The sequence below is a fragment of the Bombus vancouverensis genome, chromosome 8 (assembly GCF_051014615.1).
Source record: "Bombus vancouverensis nearcticus chromosome 8, iyBomVanc1_principal, whole genome shotgun sequence".
Lineage (NCBI taxonomy): Eukaryota > Metazoa > Arthropoda > Insecta > Hymenoptera > Apidae > Bombus > Bombus vancouverensis.
Genome location: NC_134918.1, coordinates 9696107 through 9718453, shown reverse-complemented (window position 1 = coordinate 9718453; position 22347 = coordinate 9696107). Strand labels below are relative to the sequence as shown.

General features: G+C 36.7%; 2 protein-coding genes across 4 annotated transcripts in view; both read left to right on the top strand.

The window, feature by feature from the left end:
- Positions 1-476: 476 nt before the first annotated feature.
- On the top strand, positions 477-3894 carry Nurf-38 (Inorganic pyrophosphatase Nurf-38). 3 transcript variants are annotated; one of them, XM_033344635.2, is made up of 8 exons: positions 477-684; positions 1513-1748; positions 2208-2294; positions 2369-2432; positions 2503-2565; positions 2644-2857; positions 2942-3051; positions 3307-3894. In XM_033344635.2, exons 1-8 carry the CDS (start codon positions 492-494, stop codon positions 3336-3338), a joined length of 999 nt encoding a protein of 332 aa, XP_033200526.1. In that variant the 5' UTR covers positions 477-491; the 3' UTR covers positions 3339-3894. The 3 variants fall into 3 exon arrangements, with proteins under 3 accessions (XP_033200526.1, XP_076476846.1, XP_076476847.1); XM_076620731.1 differs by lacking the exon at positions 3307-3894 and adding an exon at positions 3130-3271; XM_076620732.1 differs by lacking the exons at positions 477-684; positions 3307-3894 and adding exons at positions 1027-1177; positions 3130-3272.
- Positions 3895-6271: 2377 nt separating this feature from the next.
- Positions 6272-22347, top strand: part of Cow (Proteoglycan Cow) — a 236698-nt gene continuing 220622 nt past the window's right edge. The window contains exon 1 of the mRNA XM_033344681.2: positions 6272-6633. Coding sequence (XP_033200572.1) covers positions 6532-6633 — 102 coding nt within the window. The 5' untranslated portion in view covers positions 6272-6531. The remainder of the gene's footprint in view (positions 6634-22347) is intronic.

Here is a 22347-nt window from a genome sequence, read left to right as displayed (position 1 = left end):
CTTTTTTTTGTCATTTTCAATGTTACCGACTGAGCGTAGAATAAGATTCTGACACTGGTGATAGTAGTAGGAATTAAAACTACATTTAAATAGATGATTAAGGGGCGGGATAATCAAAATATCATTGGACTAGGTGCGTTTGTACAGCTATCTATAACAATAAGTATTTTACGTTTAATGCATTAGAGATTATCTATGGACTGTGACCACGAAAAATTCATTGATACTATTCACTACCGATTATCATTATATCTGATTCGCCGTTTGAAAGATCACAGATTGAAATTTCACATCTATTGTAGTCGATATTAATATCAATTTAGAGTGATATATAAGTAAAAAATATACCACGATATTGTAAAACTTCTATTGAAATTGATCGCTACCATTCCATTGTCTTCGAGGTAAAAAAAATATTTTAGTGATAATAGATTAGCAGAACTTTATCACAAAAGAAATCCTGCTACGTAATATAGACGTTAGATGTCAGGATGTCGTTGATAACGTCGCACGTGTTACGTTGCCGCAGTTTAAATAAACTTGCTACTTCGCTCAGATTAGCAGTGACCGGTACTGTTAGTAAGTCACGACTGTGTTCTCTGTTTGAAAAATACGTAAGGAAAATGTCATACACCACGGTCGAAAGGGGTGCACCGAACAGCACTGATTACAGAATATATTTCAGTAAGTATGGAATAACATAACCTTAAAGCTAAACCGTGATCTTTCGACTGTCTCAACGACCGTTAATATGTCGTCATCGGATACTTCACTAAAATTTTTGAACATATCATCGTACGACCTCGTGTTCTTCATAACATGACTCTTATATTTTGTATCATTTTCAACTTGAATATTGAAACTGCATATTTTAACACACTGAGTGTGGAACACGTTTCTTCGAACGTGTGTACATAACATGTTACTTTTTCGTACGCATTTTTTTCATCTTAATGTATGAAAAAACCAATGTTTTTCTGAACGTATTTACATTCTTAGAGTAGGAGTTTCGTCATTTCAATAGGAACGAGTTCCGCGTAATATGAACGTGATATTTAGCTTTGGTGAAAGGATCGGATGCTTTCAGTGAGAGAAAAATATTCGGTTTCCTATTTGTCGCATATGTTTATAGTTCTTATTATTGAAGGTGATCCGTTTGAAGGTGATCCGTTTGAAGGTACCTCAAGTTTGAGGTTTGCGCGTTCGTCTTCATTTTTTTAATACGTGTTGCGCAAAAAATTGTACGCTTGTCTATGATTTTTATTTATTACGTTATTACGTATGACGTAATTCCTCTGTTAAAATTGGAAAATCAAGTCTATCATCTTTTAATATCAGTTTAAATTCCCCCAATACTCCCTAGCGCATTTTATTTATATATATCAGATCCTTGTTTCTAAACTTTAATTTTTTTTTACAGTATTTTTTTGAATACTTGCTCTTGTAAAAAGAAAATCAGATTTATGAAGAAATATATTTCTATATACAAGTTATGTGCTATATGTATTATAGGAAATGATACTGGCCCAATTTCACCCATGCATGACATTCCACTTTATGCTGATGAAGCTAATAAAATAGTGAATATGGTTGTTGAGATACCAAGATGGACAAATGCAAAGATGGAGATCAATCTTAAAGAAGCATTAAATCCTATCAAGCAAGATGTTAAAAAGAGCAAATTGAGATACGTTGCCAACTGTTTTCCTCATCATGGATACATATGGAACTATGGGGCTTTACCACAGGTAGTTTAATCCTCTGATGAAACTATTATCAAAGTATTAGGTTATCAATATGAGGAATTAGAGTACAAAGAGATTTGTAATTACAATATGATAAAGATGATGCATTTCCCCTTCTGTGACATTCTCTAATGGTTATAAAATGATATCATCAATTTTATTAGCTCTAATCTGAAGTAAAATGAATGATGATTGCGTGGTGTAGACATATATACATTTTTCTATCCATGCACATTCACTCAAGTGTGTGAACAATGTCTTATCATAGCTTATGTAAACTCTTAGTCTGGGTTCAAGACCATATTATCTGTAGTGGTTATTGTACAATGCTCAATTTTTCTCTATTTAGTTTTATATATACTCTCTATTAACTTTTCTCTTTTATTTAAATATTTTGATAAATAAATTTGTAAGGCATTTTGCAATATAAAGTAGTCACAAGAAATAATGCTTTTTAAACAGACATGGGAAAATCCAGACGTCATGGATAAAGCTACTGAGTGTAAAGGAGATAATGATCCCATTGATGTCCTTGAAATAGGATATAGGGTAAGGAATTCTTCTCAAAAGTCAATTAATGAGAAATTTTACTTTGCACTTAATAAAATGCTTCTTGTCATTAGATTGCCAAAAGAGGAGAGATCTTGAAGGTAAAAATTTTGGGTTGTGTTGCTCTCATTGATGAAGGTGTGTAATATTGAATAAATAATTAAGAATTATTTTTTCAGATATGTTATCTTATTTTTACTAATTTTAGGTGAAACTGATTGGAAGATTATTGTTATCGATGTCAATGACCCCTTGGCAGATCAAATGAATGGTAAGATTAAGATTCTACAGCTGATGATTAGATTAATCATACTCTGATTTATTTAGCAATTTATGGTATTTTTTACAGATGTATCTGATATCGAAAAGCTTTATCCTGGTCTAATGAAAGCTACAATTGAATGGTTCAAGATTTATAAGATACCAGATGGTAAACCAGAGAATCAATTTGCATTTAATGGGGAGGCAAAACCAAGAGACTTTGCTTTGCATATAATAGATGAAGTAAATCAACATTGGCAGAATCTCATTAAACGAGAAGCTCCTGCAGGAGGAATTGTATGGTTTGTAAATTCCCCAAATATTTTATTCGAACAAAAATATTCATTTCAGACATTAAATTACACAAATAAAAACAATTTGCACAGCACTAATACAACCGTGATAGACAGTCCCTTCAAAATAACTCCAGAGGCTGCAGAAGAAATACTAGAGAAGGCTCCAGAAACATTGGAGGCTCAAGCAATAGATCCGATTGGTAAGTTACAAATATTCGTTTGTTTGTGTCAATTATTTAATTAACTTCAAATAACACGCAGCCTTGATTTATTTACAGTTAATAAATTTTACTTCATTGAACTACTACAACATAAATTATAAACACATTCAAGATATTAATTCTAAAAAAGTTTCGTTATTTACTTATTCTCTATATGTGTTGTTGATTGTTATATGTATTGTATACATTGATATTAAATGATTGCTATTAAAATATTTTGCTATTTGATTTCAGTCGATAAATGGCATTACGTGCATCTTAAGTGAGAGTAAAGGGGTATTCTCACATCAATACATCTGTTGATGCTTACATACACTTGCTTGTTTTTATGGCACATAATGGAATACCGCGTATTGCTCCCACACCATAAGTTTTAATACATTCGATAGTTATAGATAGTATTTAAATGCTATTGCATGTGCTTACAGTACCGAAACAAGTAACTTATATGCGCAGTCAAACATACATATATCTTATTATTTATTTTAATACGTTTGTAATTATCAAATTGGAAAGTATCTTATTATTTATCTTATTATTTATTTTAATACGTTTGTAATTATCAAATTGGAAAGTATGTGTACAAAGTTCCTTAAGTTCCTTATTTTTTGACCACGCATTGAAATATTCTTGTTACTGTACTGTACGTACACATAGATGTAATGGGCAGTAGGAATTAAATATACTCTTGTTAAAGGTTGTGACACGGCTTTCCATAGATATTCAGGAATAAGGTATTCTAAACTAATAAACTTATTTTTCACCCACAATTTGTTATATTACAGATCCAATGTGATACAATAAATTAGTTTGCGACTTAAATTTCATATTTTCTATGAAAGATCTTAAACCCTGTACACCTATTTCCTACTTCCGAAAATATAAAAAAAAAAAGAAAAGAAATGAACGAAGAGACTATATTGTGAAAATTTACATAATTACCTTGAAATCTATACTTAGATTAATAGATTTAAAAAATCGATGACTAATCAGCTGAGTTGGAATTAAATTACTGATATATCTAATAAAGGCACAAATGCTGTTAATTATAAAGAGAATCTTACTTATACTGTGTGATCGTGTCGAAGATGCGTGTTTAGTTACTACATTCCGCGATGAAGTAGTCTCTGAGGAGACATTTGAGTCTGTTTCGTAGTATACTAAACATATGAGCCGCGAGGAATATACATCGTTCTGCAGGACACACATCTCCGAACCGGGGAGACGAATTGGCCCTTTGGTACAATAAATTCCTAAGAGAAGCGAGATCTAACATCGAAGTGAGGAATCGAACCATCTCAAATATTAAAAGCAATTTTAAACCAAGTTAGTCAATAATACATACAGAATTTCACAATTTTAATATCTAAATCTCTTTAAACTTCTCTAAAGATAAAAAAAAAGATAAAAAATTTCATTAACATTTCATAGAGAAAAATGAATAGATATAGAATTGTACAATATTATAGTTCTTTGTTATAACTTCAATCTCTTATTCAAAAGTGTTGGTGTAAATGTAAAGAGTATGAAAGATGAGATGGGTAAATAAGCAAGCATATATTGTACTATGGTTATTGTAAACCAGGCCTTATTTCTTCATTGTGAGGGCAAAGTTAAATAAATATCAAAAAGAAATATTAATCAAGTAATATCGTAATCCCGAGATTCCGCTGTAGCAAATAGCGGTTAACGTAGCAAGACAGCCGGAAAGAAGGCAATATTTAACAAATATGTATAAAGTAGCGACCTCTTCGAGTTGGTTTAGTAACATCTCCCCCTTTGTATTTCCCGGTGATGCGATCTATTTTATAGAGATGTCTGCGCGACGTTGTCTTCCTGGTTTCTACTCTCACGGGAAGTGTCCGTGCACTTCCACCCGAGGAAAATAGCTCAGCAGCCAGGGAAGTGGGCGGGGGTTAAGATATAGTCCAGGTTGCACGGTAAGAAAATAGTAAGACAAATTGCCACGACAACTTTTCACTCGAAATACAGGCCTGCTTTTATGTCTCTAAGTACCTTCAAAGAAAGGATGAAACTTAACGAAATGATAGAAAGTACCTGCCACTTGTATCTCGCGTTACTAAAATCTTGAACGTAACTCCAGAAAGTATAGCCACCATAACGTAGATACACACCATTCTACTATTAACTTTCCTTTAAAAGCTCAATAATGGTAACGATTTAATTTTACGGCGTCGATTTTGAGGCGTTTCAGAAATTCGTCGCGCGATTTCACTCAATTGACAAATAATTTAACTGTTGTTCTCCGATAGGTTGTCCATCTCGACTTTTCATTCCCACCCTTCCGATTCCTTCCCGCCATTTTTTGTATCAGTTCGAACGACAGATGTAATAATCGATGTCAATCATCGTCAAATCTAATTCCTTCCATAAATTGTTTATAACATCTAATTTCAAGCATTAATCTAGAAAGTAATGGAAGTAACTAGATTCATTTATAGCCGGATCATTTATTACGGAACTTTTAATTCCACAATTTTGAAAACGAAAAAGGTGTTTCCATCTTCAGATCATTTTTAGGTAATACGTACATATTCTTTTCTCGCCCTATTACATCTCCATTTCCAAATAATACAACAAAACCCCTAAGGATTTTAGCGAATATCGGTTCGACTCCTATCAAAACACGATACGTCATCGAACGTAATGAAACCTCGAGCAACGAGGTGTCGAGTTAAGGAGATTCTGGTTTAGAATCACTCGTCAAAGAGTCTCTAATCTGATGCGGGTTCAAGAAGAAAGTACATAAGAGGAAAGAAAATAAAAAGAAAGAAAACGGTACAAAGAAAAAAAAAAAGAAAGGAGAATCTTGCCAGGTCAGTTTGGACGAGTATCCGATGCTGGATGGGGACTGGATTCTTTCTTGGTGCCCTCCTGCCGAATTCCCCGCGCCCTTTTTTTCTCTTGTCAACTCACTGGCGATACCGGCTAGGTGAACCGAGAGAGCAAGTGGAGGTATTGACTGGCGCAGTGTACCACGCGCTCGCGCGAATCTTGCTACCGGAGACTCGCTGAGGTAGACGTAGCTGTACCGTAGCTCGTGGAAAAGGAACAGAGTGAGAAGGGTAGTCCCGCTTATATAGGTAACCGCCCGCAGCCCCCAGCGTCCCTCTCCGACATTCGCCGGAATCCGACCAATAGGCGGCCACGCGTCTGTGGTAGTGCGGCGTCGCCTCAACTCAGCTCGCGCAGTCACAACTCGTTCGACCGTCGAACTGTACGCTTCCGCTTAGCGGGATACACGGGTAACACAGAACGTGTTGGAGTTTACGTGCGCGCCTTTTCAACGTCGTTTTCCTGTCATCGTTTCGCGGACAGATTCTATTGTTCTTAGTTGTCGAATCGTGTGACGGTGCACGTGTTTTGCGGGAATTTGCGCGGCGTCTCCTCGTTTCGTTGGTTCACGGTGGACGGTGCTCTCCCGCGGGATCAAGAGCCATGCGATTTTCCTGGATGTTCGTGGCCACGATGCTACTGGTTCTAGTCAGCGAGGCGAGGTGCAAACGAAAATTCGACGGAGATTTTGAGTTCGCCGAAGAGGTAAGTTCAATCATAGTTATTTACGATTGTACGACGTTTCTTGGTTGCCCTTGTCGCGCAACGACCGCCACCGGCTAGCTGACATGTCACGTCGCGTTTTGGAGATCCGACAAGCGCATTAATACACTGCATAGTGGGCCATATAGCAGTTCTAGTAAATAAATAATGAAATCGATCAGGGGCGTATTCCTGTGCTTCTTATTTGTAACTGGCCATCGGATCTTTATGCGTTTTTGGAGAATATACGGGTGCACAAATTTACAGAATGCACATGACATTGTCAGTGGACAAAACAAAGTTTTATTTACATTCTATTCTTTTAGTTATGTTCATAGAAATATAAAATTGCATAAACATCCACAGTCTATTACGAAGAACATAGAAAGTGATGTTTATACTTGTGAAAAGTACAATATTGGAAACAAAAATAATTTTATTCAGTAATAGCTTAAATTTATTTTTTACCACTCAATGGAAAAGGCGCGATGGGTTGAAAAACAACCAGTGCTGGTTCTTGTTTCCGTGTAATGATTCGAAACGGAAAAGCATAATCGTGAATCTATTGAGTCTCTGTTGTTTGAATCCGTGTTGCGTGTTGTTTACGCGATATGCTTTGTTTTATTAGTGGAACAGAAGACGCGGTAAAACGATTCTTATTGGAACGCGTCGGTTGGCTGTCGTTCGTTTATCGATAGGACGAAGATCGAACTCGCGATTCTCTAGCGAAGTGGTTATGTTTTTCGCGAAGTTAGTCATAAGATGTAACGGGATAGTTTGAAAAGTTCGATCGAATTTGTTAGTTAGTGTCGCCAAGGATACAATTCCTGTAAAATGACCGTCGAAGGTTGAACACATCGTAAAGCTGTCGCTGAATGAAATAATACGTTGTTTTTGTTTTCATCTCGCGGTTCAGGTATGTCTTATGATTTGTTTTTCAACTCATTATCCATCGAATGTGAATACAATCTTTCGATTCTTAAACCGAGCAAATTTATAACAAGGTATCGAGGATTCAACGAACAGTAAATTGTTTGTTATTTTTCGTTTATATGTATATAAAGACCACAGGTGTAAAATATGATCGTCTTTTAGGGGGGAGCAATTTAAAAATTCAATATGTCGTCAATCAATCTCATCTTCTAATTCGATTCTGGGATTGAATATGTGTTTTTTTTTAGCTTTTTGAACATTTCAGAAATATTAATAACATTGCTTGTGCGGATTAATATTGATATAGCTAAACTAACATAAGAATTATAGTAGTATTATTCGTTTCTTACAAAATATTGTGAATTTATCATCTATTCTCAAAGATTTATATCTTTCATTTCATTTCGTTTCATATCGAAATACTTCTCTTTATTTTTTTCGTGCATGGTCTTCACATATTCATAACGAAATATAATTGGCGGCAACCTTCTTTAACAGCGTCCATAAAATACACATTTATAATCGCAGTTCATTAGGTGGCTAGAGAGCACGCAATGCAGCCACTTTTACTTTCACGTAACTGGATCAGTGGTCTAATGCGAGTTATAGGTCCAATTGTTTATTTTTTTCCTGGACCGTGGCGTGGTCGCTTTCTATACGTCCGATCTCGGTTAGATAAACATCATGATAGCAAATAATTATGCATGTATAATATACGCGCGTGCATAAGCACGTACATCTTTCATTACGCATAGTGTTTCCATGGTGCGTGCACCATATGCCATTGAACACATGTAAATCTTTTAGAGTACTAGCCCGAAGTGTGCTTTCGACTGCAATGCAGTGAGTCGAGTAACAAAGACAAAGAAAGAAACACCGTGTAACTTAGCCCTTGCTACGTCTTTTTTATTTTACGTACGAACGATTGTATCGCTGGCTCGCTAGGCGAGTGACACGTTTTACAAATCGTCAATTGTCAGATGTTTGTATAAATTGACACTGGAAGCGAGCTACTTATGAGGATGATAATGTTATAATTATTCGATAATAGAATTATACCGTTTAATGAAAATGTGATAATTCAATGTAGGATTGCTTTAATATATTTCTAGATTGTGAAATCCGAAGCCAATTAATTAAATCGTAAAAGATAGAAAACATTTCCAGCACTAAATAATTGAGTAACCAATAATTCTCTATTTTCAATTTTCTATTGCAAATCAATGTCTGGAGAAGTTCACTTTTTTTACGTTGTATCATATCGCTCTTCTATAGCGAATTGACGTTATCAATGTAGCAAGAAGTTCGTATTGCAACTATAGAATTATTTATACCGTGTAAGGTCAACTATTTTTCACATTTGAGTACCGCCTACGTGCTGCGGAACATTCCATGCAGGATGTATCTTTATCGACGAAGTCCACGTTAGGGATGAACTTAGAACGCCATATTTGATTTTCTACACGTCCAAACAACGAATCCTATCAACGAATCATATATATTCAATTGAAACTTCCTTCTTTCAATATTTCCACGCGATAGAAGCATAAATGCGCCATTTCTGTTGATCATTGCAGGAAATAATATAATGGGATTAAACTGCGCGTTCGGCGAGGTACTTCGAACGTCAACAAATAGGAAAACTTTTTTTTGGTTATTTACTCGTATCATATTACGCTGCGTTTTAGGCTCACGCTTCTGGCCTTGGTTTCAAGATGTAAACACTCCAAGACACATGGACACATTCGCAGGATCGTTTCGTGTTGCGCGGCCATCGTTTAATATCCGCAACTCGAAGGAATTGGAAAACAAGGTCAGGAACAGAGACTGCACGTGTGCATTTATCTTTCCGCGGGACTGGGCCAGTTAGCATTATTGTTGTTGAGCCTCGGATCCGAAAAAGGTTCGTTTCATTGCGCGCGCGAGCTTAATATCGCGCGCACTTTAAATTTCTGAAGCGGCATTTTGAACGGCGTGGCTCTGCCCCAATTTTTCCCATTGCTATAACGTTATAACTCTCTGTACCCGGTGCTGGCTGTATGCACCACCCACCGACACTTGACCCTCTTATCTTTTCTTCTTTACAATCCGCATCGCCATTTTTCGACTCGCGAGCAACGCGCGCGCGAACACGCGTCACGCATCGCCTGCCCTCCGTGAGAAACTGTTGAACCACTTACCAATAACGCCTCGCTTTCACGATAATTGCGTTTTTTTCCCCCGTTGCTTCCCCCTCGTTACCTCGCGAGCAACTCGCGTTTTCCACGTTAGGCGGGCAAATACTGCATTTCCGTTCGTGGGAATGCTGCAGAATGCTATATAAAGCAGTCGGTTATTAGAGTTAGGTATTTTTTGATTGTTCGAACCTCTCAGAAATCACATCGACCAACTTGCGACTTATTTCTTGTGAATTTCACAATTATTTTATCTAGGAACGTAATTGGTATAGGACTTCTTCAGAAACAACTGATTTATTTCTGTAAATTTATTTATCCTAATTTTTGAAAAGTGTATCAAGCTTCTCTTGCAATTTAGTCTGCAATTTATGAAGTCGATCGATGTGACTTTTGAATGGTTAAATTTACCTTGAGCATTAGGTATTTACTGGAAGGTAAAATTAATTATCTAATGATTTAGGGTAATTAAGGTTGATTGCTTCTGGATTTAAGGTAATTTTCAGAGATACGAATTTCGTTTCTAAATATGTTTCTAAATGTTTTGAAGGTATCGATATTTATTTGTTATGCATAGCTGATTATATTAACTAACCATTTTTATGAACTCGAGCTTCCATAGATTATACTACTAAAATACCTAGACCTATATCTTATAGAAGATGTATTCTCACTTGTATTTTGTTACAAGCGAATTGAATTATTTTCATTAAAATTTTGAGGGATTAAATTTTCACGTAATTGGATGTAAAGTTAAAACTAAATTGCAATAAATATAAAAATAAAAAATTAATATATAAATATAAAAATATAAAATAAATATAAAAATTCTTGAAAAGTGAGTACGTAAAACTAGACCCATCCACTACTTACAGAGCAGAGCACTCTTTGCCAAATTAGTTGTTTGGCTGAATCGCAACAATTTTTTAACGATTCTACCAACACACAGATAGATACAGATATCTATGATCCAGCTAATTATGCTGATACAAATTTCGTTTCTGTTTATTCAGACAATACACTGGCTAAAGCGTAACCGGTTGGAACGGCCCTGGTCTCTAATTAGAAGAAGTCTGTATTTCATCGTGTTTGTCGATTCACTAGCAAGTTTATTCGAGCGATTTTTCCCCCGTCCTTTTTTTTGCTCAGCCAATTTGTATAAATTAACCCTCGTTTTCGTCGACGTTTTTACACGATCAATCCACGATCGTAATTTCTCCGCACGATCGTTTGTTTGCAGTCTCGTTTCGAAAGGGGTGAACATACGAATCGCGTTTTTTTTCACACGGTCATCGATTACCAGACTATTAGAAATATACTCGCGAACTTATTCGAGCACTTGCCATAGAAAACACTTATGTCCATTTTATATGTGTTACATAAAAGACATTTACAAATTTCATTAGGATTGTAGTAAGACACCATTGTCATGATTACATTGATCAAATTTTTTGAAACCAATTTGAAAATGCATATAGGAATGGCAAGATATTTATTGCACACATATATTTACCAAAAAATTAGCATACAACGTGAATAGTCATCCGAAGGATACGATGAATGTCGAATATGATCATAATGGATAATTACTTGTTTGAACACTTTTTGATTTTTGCGAAATATATTTGCACCAAATATCGTATAGTTTCTATCTTATATTTTCAGATTTGTTCCAAATTTTATTAATATGTAACCACGGCAGTCGAGTTTCATTACAGTGGTAATGAAATTTCAAAATGCTTCGTACAGCGCGTAATATATTCATAAAAGATTTCTGCAAGTTTCTGCAACCTTCGTCAAGGTTCCGCAACTTGATGATTCAATCAAACATAGTTCTTCTATGATATAATTACGGATACACTCACAGCAATCGCGCAATGAATATTTAAACGATGAATATCTCGCCAAAGAAAATTAAGATTTATCGAACAGAAATATTAAAGACGAATATCGTCTGGAAAGAGACAAACATGAACAAGAGTTTTTATCGCGAGCCTTCAATTTTATCGTTGGCTACGACATGATGCGCAGCAGAATCGATCGCGTATCAGAAATGGTAACTTTGCTCTCCGTCCCCCCTGCTGCTTCGAAGGAACTTCTCGATGCGAATTACGATTATCATTTATTTACCGTGACCGAAGCCAATCGATCAGGCTTGATTCGATAACGATTGCCTCGATATTCCGACGTACTCGAGCGGAAACTTACTTCTCTTTTGTTCTTGCACTCGCAACTTGTCGGACTCGGTTGAAGATGGAAGTAGAATCGAACATCCGGGCGGAATCGCAATTCAATTTTTATTCGCCTCTTTTTGCGGCACTTACATTTTCTTGGCGCTGGAAACAAAAGCTCGGAAGTTTAACACTTGACTGAAAGTGGAGATTAAAAGTCGAGTGAAAATTTCAAGATCCTCTTATCATTATCGTGACATTAACACGTTCTGTATGGACAAGCAAGCGTTTTGGAAAAATGTTAAGTGGAAAGGAAAATGATTGCTACTTGTATTAAAATTTCAGTGTTTTAACTTTTTTTTTTAGGATTTTTTTTCAGGATGTCAGGATTGACACGGGAATTGTAAATCAAGAATTAGGAATTATTAATATAAAATTAATATTTACTGAGAGCGACACACTGTGTATATGCGATAGTTTCTAATTAAGTTCTCGCCATTCGATATCTGTAGTCGAGGTTCGTAATGAACTGCATGATTCAGCATTTCTCAGGAATTTGAAATATCCTGTGTGGACATTTCTTCGCAATTTAGGAAAATACTTATACAACTAGAAGGTTTATCGTTTAAACAAAATCATACAAGATATTTCCAATTATATTAAATATTCATATTTTCCCATTGCGTATGACGATGAACGACAAGTTGAATATTCAGCTAAAAATAAAATATTCCACGTATGGCAAATATTTATTAATTTTCGGTAAATATCTTCCACTTAACTGTTGACATAATTTTAACATACCGTAACACATTATGCCATGAATATCTTCCAAAACAATTTGTACAGTATCTTCACAATTATGCCACCGAGAATAAACAAAATGAAGCACCCTATCAACCGATTACAAACGTACAGAAATATATAGCAAACCAGGAACTGGCGTAAATTAGGGCCTATAAACTATCAATTTCCTTATTTTACAGTAGGTGCTTATGGGAATTGTAGGTTAAAGATAGACGATTGGAATCATGCACGATCCACGTGAACAGGTGTTCCATTATACGAAAGACGGGCGGCAGAAGTCTGCCTTCACCGAGCATGCTACGAAACGACGTTCATTAAAGCCACGTTATTGCGGATCGTGCTACTCCCGTTTTGTAATTTCAATAATCGAGCCGCAGCCTTGTCGCGAACCACAATCTCTCTCTCTCTCTTTCTCTCTCTCTCTTCATCCTCTCTTTGCTTTCTGCTTTCTCTCTGTTTCTTGGTGGGATGCGGTTTATAGGCACACACACGTATATATCAGACGCTTTTCATCGTATCGAAGAGAAAATCGATTATCCTGTGGCGTAATGGAAAAGAATTTCTCGTATCGATCGTCACGAGGAGAGAGAATACCGTGTGACCTAGTGGCGCGAAGGTAAACGAGCATACCGGTTGCACCCGCTCTTTTTCACGACCTATTGTTCCTCATAAATTACTACTTACCCCAGCCACCCCCTCTCTGGTCGCAGTAGTAATGTCTCTTGTTCCCTTCGTTCATACTTTATGACACGAACAACGCCACCGTCACGAGAACGTAATAATAATAATAATAGATATCGAATGATGCATATTTGATCGAGGCAATTGCAACTTTACTTCGTTACCATCCTGTAATTCTTCTAGTTTATTTTTATACTTGCAACTCTGCTTTGCATAGGATGTTGTATAACAGTGTTTTGCGTTTGGTGGTTTATGACGAAATATTTGTATTTTTTTCTTTTTTTTTTTGGAACCATAGAATTTTTCTTTTCAGCGATGATAGGTATCTATCATTCGAATATGTTTCACGTACTTCGAAAAAGCAATTTATTCCATTTATAATTGTTCAATAATTTTTTTCTATACGTATTATTTCACTGCTTAATGGATTGAAGAGATTTGAAGCTTCCTTTGTCCTGAAATGACGAAACGTTCCATGTTTTCCCTCGTTGTATAATTTCCTCGACACTCAAAATATCTACCGAAAGTTCAACATCTCTACGACTACTAAAATTGATAGCGCGTTCCATCCAGATGAAAGAAGAAGATAATTCCATCGTATAATCTTCCCCGGGCACGATTTCCATAATTACTGTTATTTGCACGTTTATTCAGCCGCGAACCTTGAACTTTCACGGCCGAACAACGTTGGAGAGATTGAAACGTTCCTGTCCGTGGATATTTCCACCCTGCGCAGCAACCCCCGGTGTTCGACTTTGTCACGCGAGTTCTCGTTGCAACGCATACATTTCTCGCATGTTTTCCGCGCTTCTGTCTCTCCCTGTATAGTCACGGACCCACTCGAGATCACTCGATTATCTCCTTTGTCCTGGAAGCTACTCGACCGAGTGTGTTTCGTGTTCCAAGCCCCTTTTCCTTTACAACCCCTCTCGGTTGTCTGCTATTTGAAATCTGAATGGCTATACTATGCGTTAGGTTATCATCGCGCGGTTCGAGGACCCTGTAGTTTCCTATTTATTCTTGTTTCACGTAGTCACGAATTAGAGAAGCGAAGTAGTTTTTATGGATTTATGTATCTTTGTAATTGACTAATCTAGTTAAACGTTATGTTTTATCTTCACGGATTTATTCCTTTAATTAAGTAGGAACAGTTAAATGTTGGGTAATCAAAATAAAATTCAAAGATCGATCATTTTATCTAGTTATGTAATATTTCATTGTGCACGTGGATTATCGTTGGACGCGACAAAGGAGAACTGTGTTTCTGCGGTGGAATTTGATTTTAGTTGAAATTTTTATTTTTCCATGCCGGATCAACATTTTTGAAACGATAGTTATATATATATCTCGAGAGGATTGAAGATCATTATGATGCGAGATAAAATTTTATTGAAGTGAAAATTAGAATTTTAATTGCGTTATTTTAACTTCTGAAGGTATCGTTCATTTAGCAGTAAATCATCACGTTTAACAGCCACCAAAAATATCAAGTAAGGTGTAGATTAGATTATTCGTATATTCAAACAACGATCTTTGATCCGACAAATGTCCGACCACTTTTCACGACTATCTCGAGCCCAGAAAACGGCCTTTTCCCTTTTCCCATTGACTAGTCGCTAATCTCTGCTTGATGTAAAATTCCGAGGGTCAGCATCCAGACGCTTCGTTGTTTCATTTGCTTTACTCCAGATAAGAGCAAAGCATACTCCAACGAAGACAAAAAAAGAGAGTCAAAGTAAGGAAAAAAAGAAAAAAAAATGAAAGAAAAAGAAACGAAGAGGAAAAATTAGAACGGTGGTAGAGGATAGTCCGACAGTTTTACAGGGGTAAAAGGGTCATTAAGAACCCTTTAAAAACTCAATACGCTTTTCATAAATTTCGAAGCATCGCGGCCGCATCCTCGCATCCGCGTAATTCGAATACCGGTTCTGCTGGGTATTTATGACGAACACACACGCTCTTTGAAAACGTGAATACGCCCTTTATAGGTCGTTCCGTTACGCGTACCAAGATGTTCATAAAGTCGAATTTATTCATGAAGGGAATCAAGCGGCTAGAGAAGCGCGAGATCTTCGTTTTCGACTCTGTTGAAGCGTTAGGGATAGTTAGTTCTAAGCCATTAGTTTATCATATTTACGTGCTTTCTATCTTCGAGTTTTTGATTTTCTATACGCATCTTTCAAACGAACGTTGTTCTAAAAACGTGTTTCAGAATTAAACGTTTTAAAGGTACATACTGACTATTAATTCTTGGCGTATAACGAACATTGTTATCTTTAGATTGATTACATTAAATTGATACATTAATATACATTAAATGGCGTAATAATTAACGGAATTTAAATAGAGATTTCTTTCTTCTATTAAATATCGCTGTTCGGAATTTTGAGTGGCCGTCCGTTTATGGCACGAACAGGCCCATTCCCTTCTTTAGGAAATTCCGAATTATATGTCCTCCCCGAGCTGTAAACCTAATGACTCCGAGGTCAGGTATAAAACCCCGGGGAAGGACTAGTCGGAAGGGCACGAGAGGCAAGCGAAATCCAACGGTTGGTAGAGAGAATCAGCAACGTAGGAGGACAATTCATCATCAGACATCGTACCGGTGAGATACTTCACTCCCAACAAGATCTTACCACCGTCGTGCATAACATCACACTTTACGTTATACAATAAGTGCAGATACAATGCTGGATTACTTCAACACTCGATCTATTAAACCTCCTCCACCTTGAGCGTTAAGTCATTCGAGGTACGCGATATCGACCGATCGGTTTGACCTGACCGGTTGCTCTTTAGTCGATAATTGGCAACAATCGCGAAGGGTGAAATATTTCGTATGTTTTATATAGGTAATTGTGCATATTATGTGCGTTCTGTGTATTCTAGCATCTTCAAATTGTTCTATAAGCGTGTAAGAATCCTAGTTGTTGTTTTCGGCTATTGTTGTTATATATTGTTGTTGTATAACAATTGTTTGAAATGAACGATCTATGAGGATGTATCCATAGTGAAAGAGTTAAAGGTCGCGATTACTAAACTTGCGCGAGATGTAACTACCATGAAAGCTTTTATAAACCCCTTAGCGAGGGATAAAGTGGCGCCGAATGCTACGAAATATCTCGGAGAATTTCGTTTCTATACAATTTTCTTGCCACCGGTGCACGGTAATTGGCCGCGGCATCCACCGGAAGTCGCAAGCAAACCACGCTTGTGACTTAAGTTTTGCTACCTGTAGTTTGTCTCTCGGGGACTGCAAAGGAGTATAGCGCAGTCTTCGGTGGTTTATGCGTTTGCGTGCTTTATTCTCTCACGGTTCTTGCTTCTTGGATGTTAATTCAGATAATTTCGTTTGTTGTTACGGAGGGTTGAAAGGATTTAGAATTTTGTTTGGGGTTGAGGTTTTACTCCTTGGCTTTATGATCTTCTACGCGTGTCTGCGTATTAGAGTTAACTGCTTGCTACTTTGGTAATGAAATGTTCGCATGGAGTTTGTATTTTGCGACTATGTTGTGCTTTCCACGTAATTCGTGACTCAAATATGACTCGATTCTATTATGGCAACAAGCTGTGCGTGAATTTAGTTCTTTTCTTTAAATTAGTTAACACAGTGGGTTGAACGATTGATTTAAGCAGAGATGTACACGTGAAGGATAATAAAAAAGAACGATATCGTTGATTGATGTCAGATGGAGGATTCTGTTGGCCATTTTACAATTCGTGTCCTGTAAAATGAAATCTGACAGTACTCGAAGCGTTTAAAACGTTACATCGAACAAGTTGACACGAAACGTTTTATCGTCGACACAATAGCGATCGATTCGAGAATCGTTCCCTATTCAAACTTTATTCTCAAACCTTCTGTTACTATCGTTTACACGCACTTTCTAACCTCTAACCTTTTTCGTTTCTTCATTTACATACTTTCTATGTGCTGTTATTTCTAAACTTTCCAGACGCTTATCTTTCACAGTGCTCGGCATAGAAAATATAATTATTTAGAAACTTACATTTTTCTTAAGATACGAAATATCGGAGAACCTACTTTGCTGTTTACGGGCAGCCAAAACTCTTTAGAATACGAAATTTCCAAACATCGGAAATCTGTTATCTGTAAATCTGAAGATCTTCGGTATACCAAGCACTGCAAAATCCACCCTTCAGAGTATTAAATAGCCGAAAACCATCTCTTCAGAAGTTAAACCTTCAAAATTACCCTAATCCTATAAGCCCGTACATTCGCTCCAAATTTCTCGCCTCCTGCAAAAAATATCTCGCCGGTTACACGCTCGGTTCCACGTATTTCCATCGACGACCATGGGATTAAAAAATTTCAGCTCGCGGGTACTCAGCACTTGGCTTTTCCGCGAGTACAGCGAGTCTCGTATGCGTCAAGAGAAATCGTAAACCCGTTGGACGATCATCGACTATGAAAGCCAGGGCTTTGTGTGCATTGCGTTCTGGTGCAATGCAGCAAAGACAGGTGGAGCAAATCGGCTCGAACGTTGCAGGTGGCAGGAACGCGAGGAATGCCGACCGACACCTTTGGCAGCATTTGCCAACTCTCCTCCTTCGGTGTCACATCCATTCACCTTGCAATCCGGCTTTGCCGATCGCTTCGCGAGCTTATTGTTTATGGCTGCGCGAAACTGCTCCGGGGAAGGCGTGGCGAACACGATCCTTCTTGGTTTGCGCGCATTCTCTCTGATCTCGTTTTTTAAAGGCTTGTTTGTCTGCTTCTTGCTTCGTTCTTTAATTCCATTTCGACGATCGGCTAGGAAGATCAGCTCGTTCGAGGCCAAGCTCTTACTAGAAAATTCGGCCGATCTTTTTGGACAATTTCAACTATATTTGTTCATTCTGGAGTGTTTTTCAATACCACGCTGGTCAAGTAGGTTAGGTAGGACGATCTATGATAGAGATTTACGCGACAGCAATGGCAGTTTAGAGAAAATTCGCTACTTTTTTTTCTTTTCCTACTTACGACGTTATTAATACTCGGAGGATTTGGATATCTGAGCAGCAGAGTTATTATCGTATCGCGCCTCTTTTGACAGAATTCTCCATTTCTTATTCGTCGTTAGATAGGACAGATTAGGTATTTTTTTTTAGTTACGATCTTTGAGAAATTTGAATATTTGCCGTATGAGCGTAAAGTTGAAACGTTTCACGTGGTAATATGTAGAATTTGAATATTAGACACAAGATATATAGTTGCTGAGAAATATTCCACTTTTTTATTGACAAACAAGTCTTTCTACTCATAAAATCGTCTATCTTCAGAAAGTTATACTTGCGCAAAATCGAGAAATTAATAAAAATATAGCTCTAATTAGCTCGTATTAGATCTTCGAATGAGTTAACATCAAATCAATTGTTATTTTCATTTTTACAAACATTTCTCTATTACCTCCTGTTTGTATTTATAATGTCATCTCTTGGACAGTTCCTCGGACGTTAATGTCGATTTATTCCTAAGAAACGTATGCGTCATCGTTTGCATTAGACAATATATGATGTACCTACTTACTTATTGTGTCATCGGTTTGGAATGGGTTAGAGTGTATGGCGTATGATAGAGGAGATTGTACGCAGTGGATGAAAGGTGGATTGATAGGGTTTGCAGTTACTTTTTGCGCGTATGAGTTGACAGGATTATTGATTTGCATATGAGTAGGGAGTAGGCTATGTGGTTATGTGCGAAATGTGTAAGGTGCACGGTTTTAGAAGCCTGCAGGGATATTGTGCTGAACGCTGTGTACTTCTCATACTTTATTCCAACTATAATCTAACTCCGGCTACATAAAATCCGAGTTTCCCAGTGAAGTTACGTAGTTAAATGCTCCTAAATATGAACTTTTTGTAACACGCTTTTACTAAGCTTTTATTCTTTCTTTTTCTAAATTTATTATACAACGTAGAACAATGATTTGTGTTATACGTAGATCACGAGTGAAAAACACGATAAGTTAGATTTTCTGTGTTTTGTACAAGAGCAGTTGTAGAGTTCATTACACGGCAAACGAATTCTACTTGTTGGAACTTTTTACTTGATTTTATCACCTTCTTAATATTTAAGTAATATAAATCCCAACTAAAGAGAGTCACGCAGAGTAATATTAATTAAGTTAAACTAATCTAAGAGTCTCAAACTAATATTATTCTCTGTTTTTCGAAAAACATCGTGGATTTCTGTCACCTGCTTTCGAAAGGTTTACGTTCCTTTTTACGACCAAATGGTAAAAGAGTTAGAAGATTAACAAAATATTAATAAAGTTGACTTGACCGAAGAAGGATTAGCCAAAAATTAAGATTTTCTATGCGTATCTCTCGGTATGTGGAAAATGATAAACGAATTGATGGAATGCGATCGCCGGGCAGGACTGTTGATTCTCTTTGTCAAAATTATAGCTCGTTAACCAGGGAACAGGCGTTGTATCTGTGATTTGATACACTCGTTTCATTAACTTTATTTATTTATTCATTTATTTATTTATTCCTCCTTTCTCTAATTTCCTTTTTATTTTCTTTCCACGCGAAGCTGCAATGAGTCACTATCGGGCCGAACGAGATTTTGTTTTATGTAGGTCGTCGGATTTATTTCGTCTCGGGGCGTTCGTGCGGTGGAAAAAGAGGTTTTCGGCCGTGGAAATTAAAAAAGAAAAAAAAGGAAAAAGAATACAAAAAACAGAAAAGAGAAGAAATAAAAAACGAAACAGAAAAAGTGCATAAAAAACAACGAGTATAGGTTCAATCTGTGAAAAATATTTCGAGCAATCTGGATGTGCTATCACGTCTCTCTCTCTCACCCTCTTCCTAGATGATTTGCATTTGTATTGCTTTATTTGTCGCCAACTTCTCGTAGCCGTTTTCTTAAATTAATTAGCCACTGGCCATTTTATCTTGGATATTCTTCGTGCCCTAACATCGGGTCAGTTATCGGTTCTATTTAAATTCCCTGACACAACGACGAGAAACTAAAACGCCGCCTATTCCTTGTGTACGTATATAGGTGTTTCATACGTGTTAATCAGATTACTCCTGTCGACGTTTAGTATTCGTGAGATCTAGATCGCCATGACCTTGTTTCACTCTCGTTTGTGTAGTTTTTAATGAATATCATTAAAATGTTATTTTCAATTGCTGAAACTTTCCTTTGATAACAGTATGCTTCAACGAGAAGTACTTTCACTTAAGAATAAAAAAAGTTAAAGCGTTATATTTCTATTTTTTATGTAGCATGCAATATCTTTGACGATAGTATTTTGATAAGAAATCGAGAAACTTTAGAATTGCATGTACTTGAAACGACCGTAGGATTGCAGAAGATGTTTAAACAGGCAACGTTGTTTATTAATGTAGATTCTACTTACGAGACGCAGTTGGAATCCTTAGTAGTCAGTTTTAAATTTAGCTTCGCCTTCTTAAGATCTCCGAAGGTTTCTCTGCATTTATCAGATATGTTTTCATTAAAACTCGAGACACGACCATAGAGAATCCATAAAAAACGAAAAAACTTCAAGAAACAACTTAAAACGTTTTATCAATTATTAATAAAGCTAGAAAATTTTTTAAGAAATGCGAACATGAGCCAGAGGCACAAGAAATCACAATGCGAATATTCTCCTTAAATCTATTAGCAGTTTAAACGCGAATAAACCTTACATTTCATAACCCAACGTCGCTAGCGACACGAAGAATCCCATTGTTTCTAATCGATCTCGTTAGCTCGCGATTTTTCGAAAAATATCAAGCGAACACTACACTGTATCTAGGTCAGTATTTATACTAGAGAGATGCTGGTAATCCAGCCCATAATCCTTTCTCCGAAGTTCGTTTTTAATAGCCGTTAAAGCCTCGGTCGAGTGTCGTAATCCGCGATTCGTTCTCACGCGCGTTCTTCTATCCCGCGTGGGTATCATCAAATGACTCAGCCGTCTGTCATCCTTTAATTATCCCCCGTGTCCACGCGTTTTCAATTATCGCTTTTGTTTGCCGCAACGGTTCGCGCATTTGCTAGGCCATGTCCACGCCCTGCATATTTCAAGATCTTCGCTTAACCACAACTCCAGTCGCTTAACTTGTTATTACCGAGGTTATGAATAATTTTCGCTGAAATGGGCCCCTCTGTCGATTGCTTTCCGTTTTTAAAATCTCTTAGGGTAAAAATTTTGCCGTGTCGCGAACAGAAGGTTTACTTACTTAGTATATCTTCGCTTTAATTTTTTACTATGCTTATCATTATAACGCGTTGTAATTTTTGTTAAGAAAAGGATTCTTCTGTTGACTGTTTCTTTTTTTTTGGTAATTTTCAGAGAAAAGATTTTCTCTTTCATTTCTTTCTGATTAGTAGCGTGTTAGATGTATCTTATCAACCGATTGTTCTTCGTTTTTACTTTAAAAATTCTCAGGGAGAAGCATTTCTCGTTTGGAGTAATTTTGTCTTAAGTTTCGATTTGACTTATTATCGATACGTTAAGGATGTTAGGAATGGGTGTTTCCGTCTATCGTTGTCTGTTTTTAAAAATTCTCAGGGAAAAATATATTTCCATTTACGTACCGATTCTTCTTTTGAATTTTCTAGTTTAGATATTTATTGTTATTATTTGCACCGCGTTACGAATAAGATCGTTGATAAGGAGCCCTTTTCAAACATTTCTCAAGGAACGTATGATGTTATGTCGCGTCGCTGAAGAAAGACTTTCTCATTTGTATATTAGCTTCTCTTTAATTTTCTGTATTTTCCCTAAGCTACCTTGATGGTATTTACTTAAATTACTCGAGATATATATGGAAGAAGCGAAGAGCGATCTTGTACTTTACACTGGCATTACTTTGAACGTTTTACTATTTTTCGAGGTTTCCCTCGTTTTGAGAAGATACGATGATTTGTAGAGTTATTTGAGTGCGTAAGAGGAGCGACTTTAGCGTTTTCAAAACGAGATCCTCGT